General features: G+C 38.1%; 1 protein-coding gene across 1 annotated transcript; it reads right to left on the bottom strand.

The window, feature by feature from the left end:
- Positions 1-2,182: 2,182 nt before the first annotated feature.
- LOC132383526 (14-3-3 protein beta/alpha-A-like) lies at positions 2,183-23,687 on the bottom strand. Its single transcript, XM_059954619.1, has 5 exons — positions 23,206-23,687; positions 11,969-12,092; positions 9,153-9,316; positions 5,088-5,183; positions 2,183-3,842 (listed from the first exon to the last, which is right to left on the bottom strand). Exons 1-5 carry the CDS (start codon positions 23,506-23,508, stop codon positions 3,783-3,785), a joined length of 747 nt encoding a protein of 248 aa, XP_059810602.1. The 5' UTR covers positions 23,509-23,687; the 3' UTR covers positions 2,183-3,782.
- Between the last annotated feature and the right edge of the window lie 1,271 nt (positions 23,688-24,958).

Consider the following 24,958-nt stretch of genomic DNA (forward strand, 5'->3'; position numbering starts at 1 on the left):
GTTTATTTTGTCTCCATAGGTGCTGCCTGACCTGCTGAGTTCCTCCAGCATTTTGTGAGTTTTACACTGGATTTTCAGCATTTGTACAATCTTTTGCACTTACAGTAGCAGTGCCTCATCTCCTGTGAATGCATGGAGTGCAGTGAGTAGAATGACCGGGGGCAGAACAAACCAGAAATCTGTAAACAGAATGATCATTCAAATTACTGGGGGAAGTGAAGGTATTGGCACGTTTGGTGGTGAAATCTTGCTGAAGCACATGAAAATTGTTCAGATTTGTGGAAGGCAGGGACCAAGGCAGCACTCTCCATCTATCCAAAAAGGGTTAGAGAGCAGAAGGGAGAGAAATTAATTATTTTTTAAAAAGGTGCTTTGTCAACAATGATAGAGGGAACGAAGTTCAGGAAGGAAAGTATGCCTGCAGCACCTCTGTAGAATATGACAAAGGAGCTAGAAAAATAATGTGGAGCTCCTTCAAGAGGCAGGGTAGAAGTATTGTTGAGAAAGCTATGGGAGTCCACAGGCTGTTATGGATGCTTGCCACTAATTTAACCCCAGGGGAGGTATATGCAGAATTTGAGATGGACTGTGCAAACATAAGTGCAGGACAGAAGTTGCTGCAGTGCAGTAGTCAACATATCAGAGTTCAAGAGGAGGCTGAACATCATTGAAATAAAGAATATTCCACATTTTCCACAATTTGGGTGTGGCTTAGTGTCCATCCAGGTTATCAGTTACATCTTTAATCTGCAGAAAATGAGTGAAATTGAAGTAACATTTCTTCAGTGTGAAATCAAGTTCTACCAAATGAATAACTGTATAAGGAAGGAAAATAGGTTGGGGCTTCTGTTCCGGTTAGCAGGAGGCCATCAGATTATCCTGGTAGGGGTTGGTTACTGAAGGACTGCAGCTCATTGCAAAGATGAACTGATTGGGAACAGGGAATTTGGAACTTAAAATGGGTGAGGCTACCAGAGATGTTAGGAATGTGGGTGGGAAAGAACTGGACAAAGGGAAAAACAATCTAATCAAGATACAAATGCAGCACTGCTCGAAATCTTGGGCAGGAGTTAAATAGGGAATGTATGGACTTCAAAGTTAAAATGCTGTTTATTCTCTTAATGGAAATTGGCATTTTAATTAACTTAACATTGCTTCTTTTTTCATTTTGCATTAATACAACTATCATTTCCCTTCGACCAGGCTGAAAATTTCTCAAGAGATTTGGTTTGATGCTAAAATCTTATGTCAGTTTTAACAAACTGACAAATTGACCAAGTTAAACAGATTTAAAATGTTTACAACTTTATGTCGGACCACAGAACCATTGATGTTAAGTCAATACAAAGATTTGGAAAAGATAGGACGTAGGCATATGAAATAAGGTCAAAATTAAGATTAAGCAATATTGCTGCATTTTGTCCAATTGTCACTTTTTCTGATTACTAAATCTAATTATTAAAGCAAATATTAAATATATTTTTATAAATCATTTTCACTAAATCAAGTATTAAAGAGGGACTGAAGAATTTGAGCAAGCACAGAAAAAAATGTCATTTTCAGAGCACAGGTTATACACCCCTTATCCAAAATCCCATTTTTTGAAATTAATTTTTATTTTTGACATGTCACAGTTTGAAAATTCACAATGCGCTGGGAAGGTTCCCACGTGATGTGCAGAACTCTACACACAGTTCTGAGAAGTCACCTCACATATGCACTGAGCAGAAGTTAATGAAAAATAGAGAAACTGCATAAATCGATATTCAGTATGAGTGGATTTATCAGCGGAGTTGGAATACAGACTGCTTAATGGTATGCTGATCATGAAACAAGCAAAGATCTATCACGACAAACTGAAAATTTAAGGTAATTGTGAACATTCAGGCTGGTTGTAGATATTTAAGAAATGGCACGGCATTAAATTTTTAAAGATCTGTGGTGATAAAATGTCTACTAATAACAAAGCAGAAATAGGTGTAGAAATTTTTGATGCCAAAATAACAAGTTATAGATCAATTGGCGATATTTCTGGGTTACATTCCTTGCCTGGATAGAGAGGGAATATATTAAGGCAAATCATATATTCATAAAGGATGGCAATACAAAAGCAAAATCTACATTTAATAATTGTGAAAGATTAACATTTTCAAGAATCAAAACAATGAAACAGAAAATCAGATCAGTTTGTGAAGAATGTTTTATTTGCATCGCATATTACTTTCAGTTACCAGCTTCAAACTTTAAAAACAAAATAGGGTAAATCCTTCATTAAAATTTTACATACATATAATTGTATATTAAAATACAGCACAGTGCTGGATTAAATACTGCCAATATTTCCACAATGACAAAACGACTGTCAAACCTGACATAGCATAGGTCCCTTCAAGTTATCAGTACTCAATTTGTTTTGTCAGTTTTCACCTCCCAAACATTTAATAGTAGAAAATAACAGCACATTCAAGATCTTGAATTGAATCAATAAGAAAACAAATTATTCCTTAAAACAAAGGGCACAGAGTATCTAACACTGCGTGAGCCAATAAGAAATATACCAAACTACTGTAAGCTACAGGAAATGGTTCAGTCAACATTTTGCAATTTTAACAAAACACTGCAGAATTTGACAGTCAGGTATTCTGTACCAACAGTAATTGTTTCTTTCATTCACCTAGCTGAAATCAGATTTCTTTCTTACATTATTCTGATCTAGTCTATCCTCTCTGTCCTACAAGGGTCAAGTTTTCACTAGTGGACAAATCTAAAAGACAGGCAACAGACTTGGTAGAATTGAATGCAAAAAGGTTTTGGCTGGTTTAAGCACTGGAATGGAAATGAATTAACCTATACATTTAGGATTATAAGCCCCCACTATTACCAGGAAGTAGGGTTGGAGTTAGAATTCTATTTCATTTGATATTTGCTTTAGAGATACCGCTTTTAACAAATGTTTCCCCCTACTTCAATTCTTCACTACCGCAATTCCTCCCCAAACTAATCCCTCCCAACAAAAACAAGACTAGTAGCTGCCATGCAATTTCCTTTCAGTAGGAATGAAAAGCAGTACAAAATTTTACCATAATGGGATTCCAACAAGGCATCTGAATAATACAGAAAACTTGATGAGTTCAGAGCAATAGAAGCTCTAGGACTTGAACCTGGATCAGCCAGTTCAGAACCCAAAATGTAAAATGCTAGATTACCAAACAGCTCCAAAAATGTTTTTTTAATAAATATTGATTCACCTTCAGAACCATGACACTCAAAACTGAAAGTACAATTTCTTTGGGTAAAAATGTGCTTACGTATGGCATACACCATTTGATGTATGTCAAAGTATGCACAAATTAAATCCAAACTATAAGCAATGGCTTGTGGTCACAAATAAAAAGTGATTCTCAAACACTTTTCATTGTGTTATGGATCTTTATTATTGTTTTACTCTCCACTCATTAAGCATAGCTGCTCTTGGCAATCATGGCAATCCTTTGTAAACCAAAAAGGACCTATGTCAACTTATTCACAACTGCGCAGCAAATTTAATCTCTGCTGTTTGTGTAGCCAGTGCTCAAATGCACACTACAAAGTCAGAACAATTAGCAAAAGAAAGCTAAGGAATGGCATTTGTTCCAAGCTGAAGATTTTCATAGGCTAAATTGTAGCATTCACATGTGCATCTATTCAATATTGGTGAATTGAGAAATTCCTTTTCTGGAATTGTCAGTGGAACACTAAGAAATGAAGACATGTAAAAGAGGATATCAGGTCCCTCTGTGCAGTTAGTTCTCTCCCCCTTCTCCACCATCTGCATCATCTGCTGCATTATCTGAAGTCCATAACTGCAAGAGAAAAATGTTAAATGTTTCAGCTTGCATTAAAACTTTTACATTGTACTATATTCTCACACAATTTTGGTAATCAAACTTCTTCCCTGTTCCAGGTCTCTAGCTCCGAATAAAATTGTGTTTTTTCCGCTTAGAATTTGTGTGTGGGGGGGGAGGGGGGGTGGGAGAGAGGAGAAAGAATCTGCAAGACACAAAGTGAATTCATAGCCCCTGTAGGAGCCAAGTATTCTGTACTCTGTGTTTACGGTGTGTATATTAGTGGGCTAGTGTTTATTAAGATATATTAGTCATATTAGTAGGGATATGATCAAAGCTAAGGGAATAAGTTTCATATTCTTGCTTATTTCATGGCAGTCTGTGGCTTGGGACTGCAAAGGTCATATCTTTGCTGACTACTTAATATCACTACAAGATTGTAAGTTTGCTAATAAAGGATTGAATAAAACACTCGACCCGTTAGAATAATTATTTTATTGGAGCTGAGGGCGAGTCCTGCAAGTTTAACAACTCCGTATGAGTTCACATGCTGTCAGCAATTGTTTTGTTTTGATTTTGGATTAATTTTTTTTGCTGCTACAGCCCCCAAGGAATACAGGTAAAATCAGTTTTAATATTTTATTATGAGTCTTGTGCTATATCCTAATTTCATTCTGCTCATACTAGAAAAAAAGTTAAAGGGTATATTCTATCCCAATACTTACTCAAAAAATCTTAGTAATGTGTATTCCTATTACAGACTGCATTCTACAATACCAATAACAGAGCATGTTCTCAAAGTGCTTTAGGGGAAATGATTAAGGTGATAACTAAAGATTAAATGATGAGAGCTTGGGCCAGATTTTCGATTATACAAGACAGGAGATGAAGTTTGGATCAAACAGAAAGCCAAATTTCATGCAATCTATTCCAATGCCCACAAGCTGTTAGGAGTAAGAAGCATGGATGCAGAGTTTTGAAATGAGAGGCTAATTTCTTCAAGTTATTCAAAGTGCAACAAACAAATTGAAGCATATTTTCAGAAATTATCCAATGTTCAAAATTGATGTAATTAGTTAAGTTTGTCATTCCTTTTGAGATTTTCCCATTTCTTATGAATTTTTAAACCACTCAGAATTCTTAGACAATTTTTCAATATAATTGAATATCAGCTTGCTTTAAGTTTGATTTCATATGCCTCATTCTTCTTCATTAATAACTATGTTTTAAAATATAGCTGCTTTATTGCACAACTTTACTCACCGTCAGGTTATCCCTGAGTAATTGCATTATCAGTGTACTGTCTTTGTAGGAATCTTCATTCAATGAATCCAGCTCTGCAATGGCTTCATCAAATGCCTGAAAATAACATAGTACAAAAAAAAAACAAAAATTGTTTTAAGTTAATGCATCTTTGCAAAAATGTTTGAAATTATGACTCATTAGGTGAAAAAATAAACCATTTAGAGTGAAATGCCATTACACTAGATAGCATAGGACATCCACATTTAAATTACTTCAAGGAATTCCAGCAGGAATGGCAAAATCATATGATGTATGGTACCAATAACAAAAGGAAAATGGTTTTAAGGTCCTAACCTTTAACCAGGCCTCAAAGTCTCTTTCTAGTGTTATAAAGTAACTTAACTAAACAATTTAATGTAATGTAATAAATTGCATGAGAAGGAAGTGGGGGACCACTCACAGAATCTTTCCTCCAAGACAACCACTTGAAAATTTTAAAAAAGTGGTCGCCGAGGCTCTGGCAGAGTATGGCACACAAAAAAGATAAATTGCAAGAGGAATTATGCAGAAAGCAAGGCAGTAGGATGGGTCAAAGGTCCTCATTTCACTTTAAAGGCTTTAAACTTCTGGCAGTCCATTGAGCATTGGAAAGAGTCATCACTGAATAAGCTGCATGGAGGGACAATATCTCAAGCTACAGAATACTCAAGAAGGGGAAAAGGGTGAAGGTGTATATTGATTGGCATCGCTGATCAAAGGATTTATTAGAGTTCAGGAGATGACTGAGCAGTCACGGACAGAATAGTTTGAAAAATTGAATAATAGAGGAACTATGGAATGTGCAAAGGTCTACGCCACCCTAAGCTTTTTAAATCTAATTTTATTTTAGATGTTTAGTTTTGTCTTTTGTACTAGTGTGTCAGTACAAAAGAGCAAAATTTTGATTTCCAACATTCATTTTTCAAAAAATTAAATGTTACAGGTAATCTTTTTGTATTTTGTGAGACGAGTGTAGAAGTAAACAAATTGGGTGAGGGACAACCAAACAAAAAGGTCAAGATGTGGCAGATGAAACAATTTAACCTTCAAATTATCAATGTTTACATCATGGCGAGAGTGAGCATAGCAACAAGACACAAAGTGATCCTCCTGCATCAATGAGGTCTTTCCCAAGTAGAAATTTTGCGACAGACAGGAGTTTCAAGATGCATTGTCCAAGCTCTTCTAAAGATGCACAAAGAACCAAGCAAAGGACCAGAAATGCAGTGGATGGCCATGGAAACTAAGTGCAGCAGATAAGAAATACTTCAAACTGATGTCCCTTCTAAATTGGAGTAATGGCACGCACTGCTATCAGCTCTGAACCACTGGAACTCATGTACATCCCTCTGCTGTTCTGACAAGTCTTCATTGAAGAGATGCTGCCAAAAATCCATTCCTCCAAAGTGGACACAAAGCCAAACATTTACCAATACACAGAAACACAATGTCTGGGGTGCTGAACAATGGCAGCGTGCTTGAGACTAAGGAGTCAAAGCTTGAAAATTTTCGCACAAGCAGGAGGCGGTTTATTAATGGAAGAGCTGGGGAGTGCTGCATAGATGAGTGCCGGCAGCTAACAGTGAAGCACAGCAGAGGCCTACAGAAACCCTACAGGTTTGGAGCAGCATTTCTATAAATGGAGTTGATGGTCTGGTCAGAATTAATGGTACCCTCAATGCTGAGCAGTACAAGCAGAATCTCATCCATTACACAAAACCATCTGATCAGTCCCAACTTTATTCTATAGCAGGACAATGAACCAAAACACAATGTCAGGGTCATAAAGAACTATCTTCAGCAACAAGAACAAAGAACTCTGCCACAGATGGTATTGCCTCTACAGAGCCCTGATCTCAACATCAGTTAGGCTGTTTGGGATTACCCGGAAAGACAGAAGCAAGAGAGACAGGTGTGACTTCACCAGTTCCCAGCATTATCACTCTGCTCTTAAATTCAACTCTTCAGATTGAAGCCAATGTGCCGCTTGTCTTCCTGAGAACCTGCTGTACCTAAAAATCAACCTTCTCTATCCATGCATAAGCACTCCCAAGTCCCTCTGCACAACAGCATGCTGCAATTCTTCACAACTAATCTAATCTTTCACTTTTCCTTCCAAAGAGGATGTCCTCTCATTTACCAAAACTATAATGCATCTGCCATACCCTTGCCCACTCACTTAAGCTCCCTCTCTCTGCAAACTCTCCAATTCCTCTACGCAAGTTGCTTTTCCATTCAATTTAGTGTCATCAGTAAACTTAGATATGCTAGACTCAATCCCATCTTCCAAATCATTAGTATATATCGTCAACCGTTGTGGGCCAGCAACAACACCTGTAGCCCTCTACTCATCACTGATTAGCATTCAGAGGAATACCCATTTATCCCAACTCTGCTTACTATTGGTTAACCAATCCTCTGCCTTTTCTTTTGGTGATAATAACCATTATAACAACAGTTTGGCATTGAAAGAATGGATGGGCTCTGAAGCTCGAGTAAGAGAATTTTCTTGATCTGTGTGTTCCAGCTCTACAAGAAGTTTCGGATCTAGCTCCAAAGAATGAAACAGGGATGAAACTTATTTCAAGTTGCAATCTGGAGAGCAATGATCCTAACAGTCTTGAACGAATCGAAGGTGGAGAGCATGATATACTTAAGCAAGTTTCAAGAGATAATTTGTTTAGGCAGATCAGAAAAACAAGATTGATAAGCAGAGGAGAGGTGAACATTGAAAGCATACAAATGTAATGATTCCAGTGTAGAGGAGACAAGTTATCATAAGGATTGTGAATGCACCCAAAACTAAAACTCCCGAGTTAAAGATTAAGGTGAAAAAAATATACCCAATGAAAATTGTGTTTTTTTTTGTTTTTCTGTGGAGGAGCAAAATACATTACAGACCTATAAAAGGGTATCTATATACAAGGACAAATTAACACAAGGGACCCAAGATTTTCATTAGTGTAAATAGCCAAAGTATTAAAAAATTTGGATGGACCAAATAGAGGATCCCATAGAGACATGAATATTCTTAATGAAGGGAAGAGGATTCAGTTAGCATAGCATATACAAGGGAGATATCTTTTCTACTTCAAGTCCCAATGTATGCTTGATTACCATGGAAAGGAGAGTACAAATATAATGAGCTCCAACTACAATTCTTATCTTCCTTAGATGTGGCAATGGTAGAAGTGGACCGCTAATGGTTGACCATTTCAAATTGTAGTAGAGGAGGAACAGGAGAAGACAGGAAGATAAAGCTAGCAATATAACTTATTTAACACTAATGCTAAAGTTTTTTTTTGAAAATAATACCAAAGAAAATTAACTGGCTCATATATAGCCTGATAAATGATATTAAAAGGGAAACTGATCAAAGTTCCCAGCTGAAGCAATACGAGAGTAGTATAGTTAATATCGTGTTCCAGGATTTCCAAAAAGCAAAGAATAAAGCACTGAAAAACAGGCACTGGAAAAGGAGAGGTATGATTAAATATTGCCAAGGCGCAGGAGATAAAAGTGAACAGCTGCTTCTCAGATTGGATGGAATGATCTCCCAAATCCAATTGTGATCACAGCTCCTTTAATTATTTGGGCAAGTGTACAAGAATCATTTCAAAAATTTACAGCAGGAAACATAAGCAGGAAATTAACTGCTTTTGCAGAGCCATATTAGACACAATTATATGTATATTTGGGGTTCTAACGTTTTTCTGCCTTTCATTCTTTGAGGTTTTTTCTGTTCTGTAGAGTACAGAACAGTACAAATCAGCTAAGAGTACAAATTCCAAGTTGTATACTGTATGCATTCTGATATTAAATGGAACCATTGACCCTTTGAACATTTCCAATTGGTAGTGAAATTGTATATCGTGTACCATTTTAAGTTGACAACAATGCTAAAGAAGTCTTCTCCAAAATTAGTCCAGCTTTGATGTAACTTTTTTAAAAATCAAATACTCACCTAACAAGAAATACTACATGCAAGTTGCATTAAAAAAACAAAGACTATTTAAGAAAACAAGTCCTTTGTTTACTGTTTACCGTTTTTGCAAGTGCACATGCTTGCTCTGGAGAGTTGAGAATTTCATAATAGAATACTGAGAAATTCAGGGCAAGTCCTAATCGGATGGGTTGTGTTGGTTGCATGTCTGTCTTACTAATTTCAAATGCTGCTTGGTACGATGCCTGGGAGTTCTCAACAGTTTCTGAAACAAGACAGAAGTCGGAAATTAGCAACTCTGAGCATCTGCGGCATTATCTGTAATAAATAAAAATTTTATTAGTTTGTTCCTATTGCAGTTGATAAGTTTTCCTCACAACCCACTTTCTGAATCCAAAGTTGACTTTATTCATCATTTGTTTTAACATAAGAATGTACTTTCTAGTGAAAGTCTCATCCACAATCATCCATGTTAATGCATGAGTTAAAACTCCTTAAAGTACACAATATTTGATTTTTCACCAACAACCAGAGTTCCACACTCAGCATGTAAGCAAATCATAGAATTATGTTGTTCTACCATTTTGCAGATGATATGCAGTGAATTCTAGTTAGTTGGGTCATTGGTTAATCAGGTAGCTGCTTATTTGGGACAGGAGACAGTCAGTCATGTTCATTTATGTGGCTGTCAGACACTACAGCGAGCTTTGAGCGCCCAGTTGTATATGCTTGTGTTATGTTATCCACTTGGGCTGACAGATAACAGTTCAAGAAGCAATGATTTTTGCCAAGTTTTTATGACTTTAAAAAAACTTTTCAGACCCTTGGCATGAAAAGATTTGACACTAGCCAGAAACGCTACCCTACTGGACTAAATTAAAAGCCATCACCTAAATACTACTCATCGTCAGCTAGCAGAGATAACTGGAGTGCTGAAATCTACAACTGCATGCTTGATACGTCAGCAAGATAAACTGTGAGAAGAATGGGCAGTATGTGAGGGACAACATGGGACATCCCAAAAACAAAAGTGTGAGTCCAGATGTTGAAGAGGTCCTCGGTCAATGGTTTTCTATTGTAACTGGACAAGGTAAACGTGTCAGCGAACCAATGTTAAAAAACAAGTCAGAGAGCTAGCTAAGAAACTGGGTCACAAAGATTTTAAAGCAACAGATGGTAGGCTGTCTCAATGGAAATGTAAAAACCCACATTAAATTCAAGAAAGCACACAGTGAGAAATGTACTGTTGATGCTCTAAGTGCAGAAACATGGAAATCCACAAAACTCTCAGACTTGCTTCAGAATTTTGGTGCAGATGATATCTACAACATGTTTCGTTTTTGATCATGCCATGCTGGACAGTTCCCTTGGCTATAAATATGCAATACTATCAGGTTCAAAGAAAGCAATGGATCGCATAACTGTGTTGTGTTGCTCAAGTATGTCAGGAATAGATAAAAAGAAATTGTTGGTTATTGGGAAAAGCGTTAAACCTCAATGCTTTAAGGAGCTTAAGAATGCATAGTTTACCTGTCAATGACTAGCCAGAGTACACTAGATGAATTCCTTTATCAGAAACTATTACGAACTAATGCACAATTTTATAGTACTTTAGTAATATTGGTACTGTTCTAATTTGTTCTGTATTTCATTTAAATATATTATTTAGAACATAATGTTGTGCCGGCCATGTAACCTACTCTAGAAATCTCCTAGAATTACCCCACTGCACAGCCCTCTATTTTTCTAAGCTCCATTAAAAGACCCTAATGTATCCACCTCTACCGCCTTTGCTGACAGTACATTCCACGCACTCACCACTCTCTATGTGAGGAACTTACCTTTGACATCCCATTGTACCTACTTCTAAACACCTTAAAACCGTGCCCCCTCGTATTAGTTATTTCAGCCCCGGGAAAAAGCCTCTGGCTACCCACACAATCAATGCTTCCACCATCTTATACAACTCTATCAGGTCACCTCTCATCCTTCATCGCTCCAAGGAGAAAAGGCCAAGTTCACTCAGCCTATTCTCATAATGCATGCTCTCCAATCTAGTTATTTGTTACTCAGTTAAACAACAGTTTGTGTTTGTTATGCATTTTTAACTATTTCCAAGAAACTTTAGATAATGGAGCAGCTGTTTAATTGGACCAACACATATTAGTCCTGATGTGTCCCAATTAACAGTAATTAATTAATTTATTATTTTGTGAAACAGTTTTTAAAATGGAAAAGCAACTGCACTAGGACAGTTCCTCTCTCCTGACCTCAGAAGTCTGGGTCCAGTGGTACAGGTAATCCTCACTTGGTTGCAGTGGACAACCATGACTTCTGTGCCTTATTATGCCCTTCACTCTCAAAGTGTTGCAAAACCACCTTTTTGGCAGTTGGATCTGATACACCCAGTCCGCTGGAGCTGACTTCACATGCTAAGACAGGCATGTTCCTATTTCACCACAGTACAAAGCCTGCCAGCTACCTTTACCTAGTTTAGCTTGCCTGTCGAAGCAGTGTACTGGGGTGTGGCCACTGTCACATAAAAGCAGCTACTTAGAGCCACAAGTGAGAACATATGTGAGTGCGCTGCCCTAAAACAGACACAAGCCCCTTCACCAGAGGTACTACCCTTCCTTGAACATTCCATAAACGGCACGTATATCAGATGAATTCCTCCATCAATTACTTTGTTTTATAGTATTGCCATAGTATTAGTTCATAACTTGGTTATTTGGAAATATAATTTCATAATACAGAATTTGGTACATAAATTGGTAGCTTGTCATTTTAATACCTTTTTAAATATTTCTATAAAATTTCAGCTAACTGGGGCAGCCCCTTAATTGGGCCAAAATGTACTGCCCCAATGAGTCCCAATTAACCGTAATCCACTGTATACCAAAAACAGGAAACTTACGTTTTTTGTTTTCTGCTACTGCTACTTCTGCAAGATATCGGTAATAATCTCCCTTCATCTTAAGGTAGAAGACTTTGCTCTCTGAATTGGTGGAATTTGGTATTAGATATTTATCCAGTAAACCCTGCAAGAAATAAAAGTGGTTTGAGTTGTATTAAGTTGTTTTTCCCAACACTAAAAAAAATGGAAGAATTGAAACAACAATAAATTTCTGAACCAATATAGTATACTGATACAAAATTTAAATACATTGATGAGGAACTTATGTATATATACAAACAATTCTTTACTACGTAAAACATTTTACCTACAATATAAATGACAGATTAATCTTAAGAATATCAAGGTTATATCTGATAAATAGTTAAAAGTCAGACATCAATTTTAAACAAACTTTGCTGTTAATCTTCTGAAAGTCATAAGATTTTTAAATGGTTTATTTACAAAACACAATATATCAAGATGCGTGTATGGAAAAAAAAGGATACTTTAAAAGGAGTGTTTTAAAATATCTCATAACAATGTATGAAGTATTCCATATCACTAGTGGTACTCAGCTATGCTAGAAAGGGAAAAAATTTCCCAGCATAAACTGTTTAAAAACAGCATATTATGTCATCCCATCATGTGCTTGCAACCTTCCCTTCCAAATCACTTCAGGTTTTCAGAAAGGTGGAGTAACTGCCATAACCAATTCTGGTTTCTAGATATACTTTTCCACAACCTATTTCCCAAGGAAATTTAGTTTTGTTAGAAATCATAAAACCATAAACCTTAAAACTTTTGTTGTTGTACTCAAGGGCATGATCTGATAAATCCTGTTGTTATAAACTTCAGCTTTCTATTAGAATAAGGAGGGGGAGACATACAAGGCATCAAAAGAATAGCAACTATATCTATATGAATGTACTTACTATTCACTTGATAATCTTTCTAATAGTTGCCATGATCACCAACAAGCAACAGTCTACTAACACTGAAAAGGTCAAACTGTTAGCATCAAAAAGATAACAGTGGGCAGAACCCTTCACATTTTGAGCCTGTTATTCAATTTCTACTCTTGAACAGGAGACTTAGTTACTAAATTAGGGGTGGTTATTTAAAATTGAAGACCGAATCACTGGATTTATCTACCTAGAGGATTATGGAGGGAAGATCAATGGAGGTGTTTAAAGAGTGGGTAGGTACGTTTTTGAAAGATCAGGAAATTGAAAGCTATGAGAAACCAGCAGAAGAAAATGAGGCTGGGACAAACCAGTGTGCTCACATTCAATGGACTGAAGGACCAAGTGGCTACTTCTGTTTCCTTATATTCGTTATTACATTTGCTGGTTCTTTTGCCAATTACCTTCACTCTAAGTCCTCCAGTTTTTGATCCCTCAATCAACGGAAACAATTTTTCTTGTTCTGTATTATCACATCATGATTTAATACTCCAAGATCCTCTTGTAACCTTCTCTATTCCAAGGAATACAATTCCTCCTCCAGTCTATTCACACAGATCCTTCATAACAGGAATCTTTCCCAGCCTCTAAGGTCTTCATTGCCCAGAAACTGACAAAATACTCCAGGTTATAAACCTGCATTTTATTAAGCTTCATTATGACTTCCTTGCTCTTGTATGCATCGAAGTACAGTATTTCTAAAGCCTGGTATTCAATATCCTTTTCTCACTGCTTTTTCAACCTATCAATTACTTTGAACAGTACATGCTATTATATCCCAGAATCATTTTCATGCAGCTCATTTCTGGAGCATCTGAGCAGTAGACACCCATGTTACAGTTCACTGACTACAGCTCCACCTTCAATTACAGAAAGATAGAGATCTGTGATATGGTGTCACAATTTTTCCTTCGATATCAGCAAAACATTGACTTCAGGAAAGTGCTCCTGTTACACTAACCGTGCTAAGATGGAGGATGGAGAATTTCAAGTTCCTAGAGAACTTGGAGTCAATATCACCAATAGCCTGTCCTGGTCCAATCACCACAGCCAAGAAAGCTCACCTGAGCCTCTATTTCCTCAGGAGTTTAAAAAAGTTGGCTTATCTTTTGACCTTATTAATTTTTACTGTGCACCATAGAAAACATTCTATTCAGATACATCAGTTTGGTGTAGCAACTGCTCTGCTCATGGCCACAAGAAAATGCAGAGTTGTGGGCACAGCTGAGTATATCATGTACACCTGCCTTCACCAATGGATTCTGTCTTCACTTCTTGCTGTGTCAGTAAAGTATCCAGCAAAGTCAAAGATCCCACCTACGTTGTTGCTTCTCTCCCCTCCCATTGGACAGAAGATGCAAAAACCTGAAAGCATGTACCAGCAGGCTTAAGGTTAGCTTCTATCCCGCTGTTCTAAGATTACTGAATGTTTCCCTAATACGATAAGATAGAGCCTTGACCTCACAATCTAGATCTTTGTGACTTTATACTTTACTGTCTACCTGCACTGCAATTTCTCTGCACTGTAACACTTTACTCTGCAATCTGTTTTATCCGGTACTACCTCAATGCACTGTTGTAATGAATTGATCTGTACGGATAGTATGCAAGTGAAGATTTTTGGTTTATGTAGCAATTTATTCACCAATTTCTAATACAGGTAATCAAATTTCATAGGAGCACCGATAGTCAACAGTGGCAGTCTTTCCAATCAGAGAACAAAACTGATCATGGTCTTGATAGTAACATGTATGACTATGACAATGACTCAACGTCTATGAAGAAGCATTTGAGCTAACTCAGCAATTCTCAAAATTAAATCTGGATCCGCATAGCATCAGAGGCTAAAACAAAACTACTCACTTCTAAGTTTATGCAATGTCAAATAAAACATCAAATCTTGGCAAGGGCAAGAGTAATACTGGCATTGAAGAAAGGGTTTTCAAATTTACAACGATCATTGAATTCTGAATGCAAACACAAAAACTGATATATTTAGAGGATTCCATAAGCATAATACGTAGGACTAGTATCGGGTCATTCAACCTATCAGATCTGCTCCAATATTCCACAGCAACATTTAAAGAATATCACCTACAGGTATACTTGATTTTCATACCCTCTGGAACCAGAGTCAACGATGAAGAAATGAGTTGTTCTACAAACATCTGTGTCTATGGACATTATGTCAACATCTTTATTAGTATGTTTTATTTGGCATTGCTAAAAGATACTAGGTACCTCTGAGTGTACATTCATGGTCTTCTGCTGCTGTAGCCCAACCACTTCAAGGATTAACATGATGTACTTTCAGAGACACTCCTCTGCACACCACTGTTTAATGCATGGTAATTTGAGTTACTGTCTCCTTCCTGTCAGCTTGAACCAGTCTGGCCATTCTCCTCTGAACTCTCTCATTAACAAGGTCTTTTCACCCACAGAAATGCCACTCACTGGATTGTTTTTCCCTGTTTTTCATGCCATTCTCTGTAAACTCGACATGGTTGTGCATGAAAATCCCAGATCAGCAATTTCTGAGATAAGGCATTCCGACTGGCACCAACAATCATTCTGCAGTCAAAGCAGTTAGATCACATTTTACCCCCATTCTGATGTTTGGTCTGAATCTCTTGATAATGACTGCATGCTTTTATGCATTGATTTGCTGCCACGATTAGCTGATTGGCATCAACGAGCAAATGCACAGGTATAACTAATAAAGAGTATTTGTTTTACATATCTTTATAGATATCTGTTACATGGACCTTAATTATAACTTAAATTAATTATGGAGATATTAAATTGAAATGTGCTGACGAATTCAAGGTACTCTAAAATTAAAAGTGCTAAACTGTTCAATAGATGAATCCAGTTTCAAGTGAGGCAATAAGCCAAGTAGATTAGGAAGTTCTGAGCACAGAATCTGATGTATTGGCTTGTGGTAGTAGCACTGTAAGGATTAAATGAATATTTTCCTGCATCCACAAGAGATGTAACCGAGAAAAAAAACAAGTCTCCCCACCTCCCCCTCTAATAATGATGTCTTACTGATGATAAACAAAATGCCCGCGATGAAACAGCTGAAAATGACTAATGAAAGATTGCATTACTTGTCAGGCAGTATCTATGAAGTAAGGTAGAGGAAGACCATAGAGGCCACAGATACTATGATACACAATAAAAACAGAACACTGGAATATTTAAGTAAACTAGGCAGCATCTGATTTAGTACAAGTTCCTTCATCCAAGACTCTGCAGAATGAAGCAGGAACAGTATAGTTCATAATTCCACGATAGCGGGGGGAGGGAAGGAACTGGTAGGTAATAGGTGCAGCCAGATGGGGAGGAGCTAATGGACAGATGGAACCAAGTATGGGAAGATGTTGATGGTTGGGGGAAGCATGATCTGAACAATGCAGTCAAAACGCTTACCCAAGTTTTGCTTAGTTCCATGAATGTAGAACAATAGAGTAAGTCATATTGAAGACACTAAATAGAGTGTACAGGTTCGAAAACGTGCAGGTAAGTATCTGCCTCATCCATAAAGGTCATTTAGGTCCCTGAAAAGCAAGAGTGGTGGTGGTGGTGGTGGGATGGAGTAGGTGAGGTGAAGGATAGTTTTATGCCTTCTTTTTCAGGGGACAGGGAAGATTGAGCAGATAAGGAAAACCAAAAAAGAGTTCCTCATTGAAAACAGATGGAGGAAGAATAAGATGGGACTGGTGGGCTAATATTGGATGGAGCTGCTGGAAAATTGTGTACAGAAGATGGTGGGTGAAAGGCAAAGACCAAGGGAACTCAATAGCTATTCTGCCTCAGGAAAAGGAAGTGGGGGGGGGGGGGGTCACAGCAGAAATGCAAGAAATAGGGAGGGTTCCATCAACTATGGAGTTGAGTAAACTCTAAAGCAAAAGGTGTCATCTTTGAGACATTAGGAGGAGCAAAAGCAAATAGTTAGGTTCATGTTCCTTCCTCCCTTGGCAAACCTTTCTTCTCTAGCAGAGGAACAGAAAGGATGTAACGTAAAACTACATCCCAAAAGGATCAACTGCTCCAGGAAAGGAAGTGAAGAGGAACAGAAAAGCAGAACATCCAGGAAATTAAACAAAAAATATCATTAGCTCTCTTACAGGTATTCCATCTTCCTTCACAATCACCACTGAAGTACTTCTCTTTAGGTACATTTCAAATCTAAAGTTAAGTCATTCTTAAGAGCAGTTCATTAGAAATGCTGGAGTAGAAAAATAGGCAAATGGCATGTGCAGTAACTTGGAATTTAAATGGAGCTCATGCATCAATACCAGTCTTGATAATATTATTCAAGATTCATTCGTAATGTACTGTGTCACGACTTGGGAGATCAGTTACCATGATCGTTCTTGACAATTTTTTCTACAGAAGTGGTCTGCCATTGCCTTCTTCTGGGCAGTGCCTTTACAAGAAGGGTGACTCCAGCCAGTGTCAATACTCTTCAGAGCTTCCTTGGCATCAGTGATCGCATAACCAGGACCTGTGATATGCATCAGCTGCTCATTTGACCACCTACTACCTGCTCCCGTGACTTCATGTGACCCTGATCTGCGGGCTAAGCAGGTGCTACACCATGCCTGGGGTGACCTGCAGGCTAGCAGAGGGAAGAAGCGCCTTACACCTCCTTTGACAGAGGTGTACTTATCTCCATCCTGCCACACTATTCAAGATTGGGCCCTCTATAATTTTATAATTTTCAACTGCAGATGTTTAAACTACTGTGCTTAACCTTTTTTGACCCTGCATATGGGAATCAAGAAACTAGTCTTCAGGTGAAATAGGTTTAAATGATAAGATTATTAAATAGGATATAATATCCATAGACACTTAACTGGTATTTCAATTTTTACTGCAGCAAAAACATCAGGAACATTCGGGTGGCTGACATATCAAGAATAATCTGCTAGAAGTACAGTTGAGGCAAATGCACATCGCAAGGAACTGTCAAAAATAACCTAATAAGCATTAATAAATATGACATATTCCGATGTACTCAAATCCATAAGTGTGGTGAGAGTGCATTAGTGTTTGAGTGTCGCTTTCACTAGAGCTAGATAAGGAGCAGTTCCTGGCTTCATTAAGCCAAAACCAATTATGTTTGGTATTGCAGACATTCAGAACTGCATTTGTGATTTGAGGAGCTGAGCAAGTCATTTGAAAAGGCAAGCAAAATACATTTGAAAACAGATTTAAAGGGTAAATACAAGTAGTTGATTGGTAGTAGTTACATTGACTGAGAAAGCCATGCAGCTTAGTATTACTAGCATAACGCCAAGAACAAAAGAGGCTTTTTTTTAATGTTCAGGTGTCAAAAAGCATAATCTGATCCTCAGCACATGATTATTGCAGATTTAGGAGTAGGGTCCATCTCACCTTTATACTAGAAATGAACAACACTGCTCTTAGTTTCCCTAGTCTGCTCTCTACTAAACTATGGCTGAAAAAGCAGTACTACAGCCTTGATCTGTTAATCAATCCAGTTAGCTTTGCATTATATTATTGTACATCAGACCTATCTTTTAAAGCCCATATTTGAACAGGCCTCAAGTACATAACATTTCTAATAATTTCCAAAATCTGTCACCCTATCTTGTTGAAATACTGTGTGCAGAAAGAAAATCCACCATTAAGCAAAACTCTTCTTCCCAATGTCTCACCATTGAGGCATTATACATCTTATAAAGAAAAGGAATTTATTTGTTTTTTGTTTATTTACATTTAATCGAATACCTTAAAATACGAACCTGTAATTAAATCTGTTTCATTAATAAAAACTAAATTTTATTGTTTTCAAAAGATATTTAATCTTCAAAAAGAGTAAATTTAGTCTTTATCAATGAAACTGATTTAATTCAAACATCAAAAAGTTAAGTTCAGTAAATTGGTAAGAAAAGGTTCAGAGCGGATATATATGCAGATGACAAGATACTTAAAACTTTGTTAATGAACTGTAGTACAAATGCTTCATAATGCAGTGCTACTGCGATTTTGGTAATCAAATGCTTCACTTTCTCCCGGCAAATCAGCATTTTGTTCCAGAACCAACCCGATCAACCAATATACGTTTCAACTACAAAAGCACATAGGTCATAGTCCATTACATAATCAATATTAAAAGGGATAAAGTAAAGATTAATCTTACATAACATCTTAGAACAAGTTGAATAATTAAATATGTGTGCTGATGTCCACCTTTTGGAAACCAGTACCATGCTAATCAACATGTACAAACAAACTGGATGAACTCAGCAGGTCGGGCAGCATCCGTTGAGACAAAGCGTTCTTTTCAGAGCACAGAACACTGTCTCAACGGATACTGCCCGACCTGCTGAGTTCATCCAGCTTGTTTGTACGTGTTGATTTGACCACAGCATCTGCAGTGTGCTTTGTGAGTACCATGCTAAGATTTAAACTCTTGAGTTTGGTGTGATGGTCCAGCTAATGCAAACTGCTGATAAATTTAAAAAAAAATAGCCCTGAAGATGTCTATGCTTGTTGCCAACATTGCCACCAATAATACAGGGCTTGTGGAAACAAAACAGAGGAATAGCCTAAAATGGCAGCAAAACAGTACTTCTGGGCTCTGGAGTACAGTATTTTAAGGATCCACAAATTCTAAATTCATCAAGAAAGGTGCTAGAACCAACTGACTTTCTTTAAGAATTAACATTAAAAATTAACAAATGTTGGTGAAATTCCAAATTCAGTGTCTGATTCAGACTGGATAGCAGAAGGGGAGTTACAACTGGCCTCAAATCCTCGCCTCTTAACACTACCTGCACAGCGCAAAAACAGAACCTAGAAAATTCATAATGTTTTTCTCATTTGCTGACACAGATAGAGAGGTGTTCCCTAATGCCAAGGTAATTTATTCCCTGCATTGAGAATGGATGAACATTTTTTTTCTACCCTTCTTTTTGTAATACATATTCTAATTCTATATAGGAAAGACACATCCAACATTTCAGATACCTTTCAAGGTAATCATGTTGAAGTTTTCACCTCCCGACTTTCTCAATCCATCCTCCATACTGCTTTACCACCTCCAAAAAAGCCTAGTAAAATTAATCCAATCCGACTGATCTTTTGAAACTTTTCGTTAATTTACCCATCATTGCCATTTCAACTTCCTCAAATTCCTCCCTGTGTTGTCTCCTCCAATCCTGCACAATACCAAGTTCCCTACTGTAACTGCTCTGCCAGTTAACTCCACAGACTTCGGCCAGATTTTAAATTCTGCAACTTCTTTCCTGGGAACTTTTATCATATCTCTCCCAGCCTTCATTCCCCCACACCCCACCTGTAAATCTTAATAGTGGTTAATAATCTCCTACCAAATTTAATCTAAAGCCAAGTACAAACTGTTGTGCCTGCTACACTTAGCTGTTATTAATTATTGACATTTTATATATGCTTTATCTAGAAATCATGCATACAGCATTTTTAAGATTCTCACAATAGGAGCATCTCAAATGGTTATATAAGTGCAAAATGAATTTAAATTTGCTATGTAAAGCTACAAAATGTGTTCAACAAATTCAAGATTTTCATATCTTCAAAAAGCAAATCTAGGCAAAGCATTCAAAGTAGTAAGGTAGAAGCAGAAAATACTAGGAATAAACTACAGCTCAGGCAGCATTTGTAAAAGAGACAGTATCTTAGGTGAAAGAATTTTCTGCAGAATATCCATTTGAAGATATTAATTTCATCTCTGTCACCACAGATATTGACTGACTAGTTAAGAATTGTCAGCATTTTCTGTTTCTCTTTTAGACTCCCAATGACCGCAATTTTTTTGCTCATTAAATATGCTGTTAGTTTAATTTAATGATACAATGTGAAATGAACTATATACATGATGAAAACTTTATAATTCAACAATCATAGTCTTGGTTATTTCAGTACATTAAATAGATAAAATGCAAATTAGTTTTACCAAGGGGCTATATATGACATTCAATAAGGTACTATGTATACACAGCTATTTCTAACAATCAGATGGCAGATGGAATCTCTATTGCACATGGATAGGTGGAAATTTAACAGACAAGTGCAAAGAGATATTTTGAGAAGTTAAACAACAGCAGATCATGCACAGTGAAATGTGGGGTTGTGGGAAGAGCTACTGAACAGATATCTTACGGTCCAAGCACATGGTTCCCCAAAAGTGGCAAGACAAGAAATTTAGGGCGGTGCTAGAAGGCATATAGCATGCATGTATTGTGAGCTGAGGCACTGAGTACAAGTGTCGGAACATCACATTACAGTTAGAAGAAACATTGGTTAGATTGTACTTGGAGCAAGATGCACACTTCTGGTTGCCACAGTACAGGAAAGATGTCGTGAAGCTCAGAGGGTGCTGTCTGGAATAGAGGCCTTGAGTATAAAGAGATATGAGCTAGGTTAGGTCTGTATCCTCTGGAGCAAAGGAGATTGAGAGGAGACATAAAGTAGGTAAATAAAATTATGACATAGGTAGGTTACTAGTCAGAATCTGCTTCCCAAAGCAGGGATGTCTAAATCTAGAGGGCATTGGTTTAAGGTGAGGGAGGAGGTATAAAGCAGAATCTGAGGGGCAATTTTTTTCTACAGAGCTGCCAGAGGAAGTGGTGGAGGTAGAACAGTACCTGCAATTAAGAGGCATTAGACAGTTACTTGAATAAGCGAGGTATAGGTGTTCCCAACCTTGGTTATGCCATGGATCAATACCATTAAGGGGTCCATGGACCCCAGGTTGGGAACCCCTGGTATGCAGGCAAGCGGGATTAGTTTAGATACATACATACATACATACGAGGCTTGCAAGCCTGGAAGAGATCATAAAGATAAAGGGTACAAAGTCATGGTGAGATTTGAAGAAAAGGTTAAAAATTCTCAATCTGAGACAACATTTGACCAGCAGCTCATAATGTAGGTCAGCAAATACAAGAATGTCGGGTAAAATAAATGTACGTTAGGACACAAACGTCTCCATTTTGGACGACCGCAGGTTTAAAAAAAAACAATAGTTAAAAAAAGGACCAGCCAAGGTAGCATTAGAACAATCAAGTTGGAAGTAACAAAATTGTGGATTCGTTTCATCTGCAGATGAGCTCAGGGAGGAACTGAGTTAGGTAACATTACAATGTCTTAAATAGGGTCAATTAAGATACATGACCCAGAATTCACTTCAGGGTTAAATACAACACCCAGAAAGAAAAAACCCTCAATCAATTTAAATAGAAAGGGGTGGAGATGGTGGCTAGGAAATAAGATGTGAAAATGACTGAAGACAATGACTTCAGATTTTCCAATAATCAGTTGGAAATTTCTTGCATTATTAAACACCATTCGCTTATCGCAGTATACGCTCTCCTGCAAAAGCAACAGTATAACAACTGCAAGCGTTTGGAAAGCTCAGATCAACCAGCAAAAGAGAAAGAAATGGTTAATGTTTCAAATTTTAAAAATCAGCTATATTTCTTAACTGCTTATGACTTTAATAAGTGAAGACCATTTCCCAGAAATACTGATATTTAATGAAATAGCAATTCACCTTCAGCCCCACTTTTCTACACCACCTGCTACTGACCTCTGTACAGGTCACCTACATACATTGATTGCCAGAATTTACAAGGAAATGTTCATTTGCTCGTCGTTCTTAAAACCAACAGAACTGGCTCCAAGCCATTCCCACAAAGGTGTTCTTTTCCACCTAAGAAAAACGACATCTAATTAAATTCTAAAGATCATCCTCCAAAATTGCATTTTTTAATCATGTAGATCAGACACAAAGGAACAGGCTGCAATTTTATGCATTTAAATATGATGGAAATCCTACGCTTGAAGAAAAGACAACTGAAATAACATCTAATTTCACATAAATGACATCTAGGTGCATCCTTGGCAATGATAAACGTGTAATTTATTTTTCTCTCTTTTGGAAACCGAGGTGAATGCATAAGGTGATTTTCTTTTGCTTGGTGTACGCTGCCTTTAATTAACCGCCCACCCCGCCCGATACCCGCAGCTCAATGCAGAGAAGAGGTTGTCCTCCTCCATTTTCTTACAGGTTCCTCATGTCTGATACCCAGAGATGATGGCGAGGAGCCGCTTTAATGCGGCAGATGGGTATCGCACAGCTTAAGCTTCGGTGCATGTCAGTGACAAGCAAGCTACAGTTCATTTTAGTTTTTTAAAAAAAATGATGCAGAGGTAGCGGAAGTGATTGGGAACTGCATTAATTTAATCAGCCTGTAAACCAGCCCCCTTTTTTTTCCTCACCAGCACATCATTGCAGATCTCCCTGAGCTCAGCCTCCACCTTCTCTCGGTACTCCTTCACCATGTGCAACTTCTTCTCGCTGCCGCCGCCCTCGCCGGTCTTCTGCTCGATACTGGAGATGACCCTCCATGCCGAGCGGCGGGCCCCCACCACGTTCTTGTAGGCGACCGAGAGCAGGTTGCGCTCCTCGTTTGACAGCTCCTCGCCCCACTCCGTTACCGCCTTCATGGCAGCCGCCATGTCCTCATAGCGCTCCGCTTGCTCCGACAGCTTGGCTTTCTGCACCAGCTCGTTCTTATCCATGGCCCCTCCTTTCTCTTTTTCTGCCTCCCTTTCTTCCCAGTTGAAGCGCACGGGACGTTTGGTTCAGGCGTTCGACGGTCCGTCGAGAGCGAAGCACTCCGCCGCTTTCTTTCCCTCCGTCTCCGTCCTCGAAACCAAATGGCGGTTGAGATCTTTCCCCCCACTGGAGACTCGGTCCGCGCATGCGCTGCCGCCGCTCGCCCCGCCCTCGCGATGACGTCACAAGTGACCAGGTCTGCAAAGCACTGACCTGACTCATCCTAGTCGGTCGTGATTTTGTGCCTTCGATGTTCTGACAGAGTAGCTCGATGTTTTGCGTACGAGTCCGACATGGCAAAACGTCGTGGGGCGAGGCTCTACCTATCGCAGTTAATGTGAGGAAAGGCTGAACAAGGTTTCAGCCAATTCTTGCAAACATTTTCTACCATAACCAGCAGAAGGGGAAAGGGGCAGTGGGTGGTATTCAGGCAGACCAGGTCCTCCCTCTATTCATTATTCATTTTTTGCTGTCAAGAGATGATTGAAGATTACAACAGAATGCGACCTGAACGGAACAAAATCAGGCGCACCACAACCAAACAGCTGGTTTTAAGTCTCTTGTCATAGAGAGCTTTTGATAGTAGCAGCACAATACAATGAAAGCAATTTAACAAACTTAACAGATTAAATAAAAACCTGAAATGCTGGTAGAACTCAGCAGGCCAGACAGCATCTATGGGAGGAGGTAATAACAACGTTTCGGGCCCAAACCCTTCATCAGGAGTGAAATAAATAACAGATTATTTGTACTAAAGGTGCATCTTTCATAGATGTGAATTGTTATATTTGTTAAGTACTGCATAAACCTCCTTTGTACTATGTTTTCATGATTTAAATAAACAATAATATTGCTGAGAAAAAAGATTATACATAACTTGTGCAAATTATACATAACGTGCAAATTAAACAAAATAAACGATACTGGTGCATGATAGAGACAAAAACCTATATAGTCTAAGTTAGTAGTAAGATATTTCAGGTCAATTCAAGAACTTGCTGGCAGTATGGGGAAGAAGCTGTTGAACCTTTTTGAGATGTGGGCCTTCAGGCTTGGATAATTCCTGTATAATGATGGGGTTCCTTGCATATCTGAGACACTATCTTTTGATGCCCTCAGTGGTGGAGAAAGCTGTTCCTGTTTTAAAACTTGATCCATCCACTTTCTCTAACCTCCATATTAGGAGTTTGAAGAGATTTGGCATGTCAATACACTCAAACTTCTGTATTTGTACCATGGAGAGCATTCTGACAGGCTGCATCACTGTCTGGTATGGAGGGGCTACTGCACAGGACTGAAAGAAACTGAACGTTGTAAATCTAGTCAGCCCTATCTTGGGCACTAGCCTACAAAGTACCCAGGACATCTTGAGGGAGCAGTGTCTCAGAAAGGCAGCATCCATTATTAAGGATC

This window comes from Hypanus sabinus, chromosome 30 (genome assembly GCF_030144855.1).
Source record: "Hypanus sabinus isolate sHypSab1 chromosome 30, sHypSab1.hap1, whole genome shotgun sequence".
NCBI classification, from domain to species: Eukaryota; Metazoa; Chordata; class Chondrichthyes; order Myliobatiformes; family Dasyatidae; genus Hypanus; species Hypanus sabinus.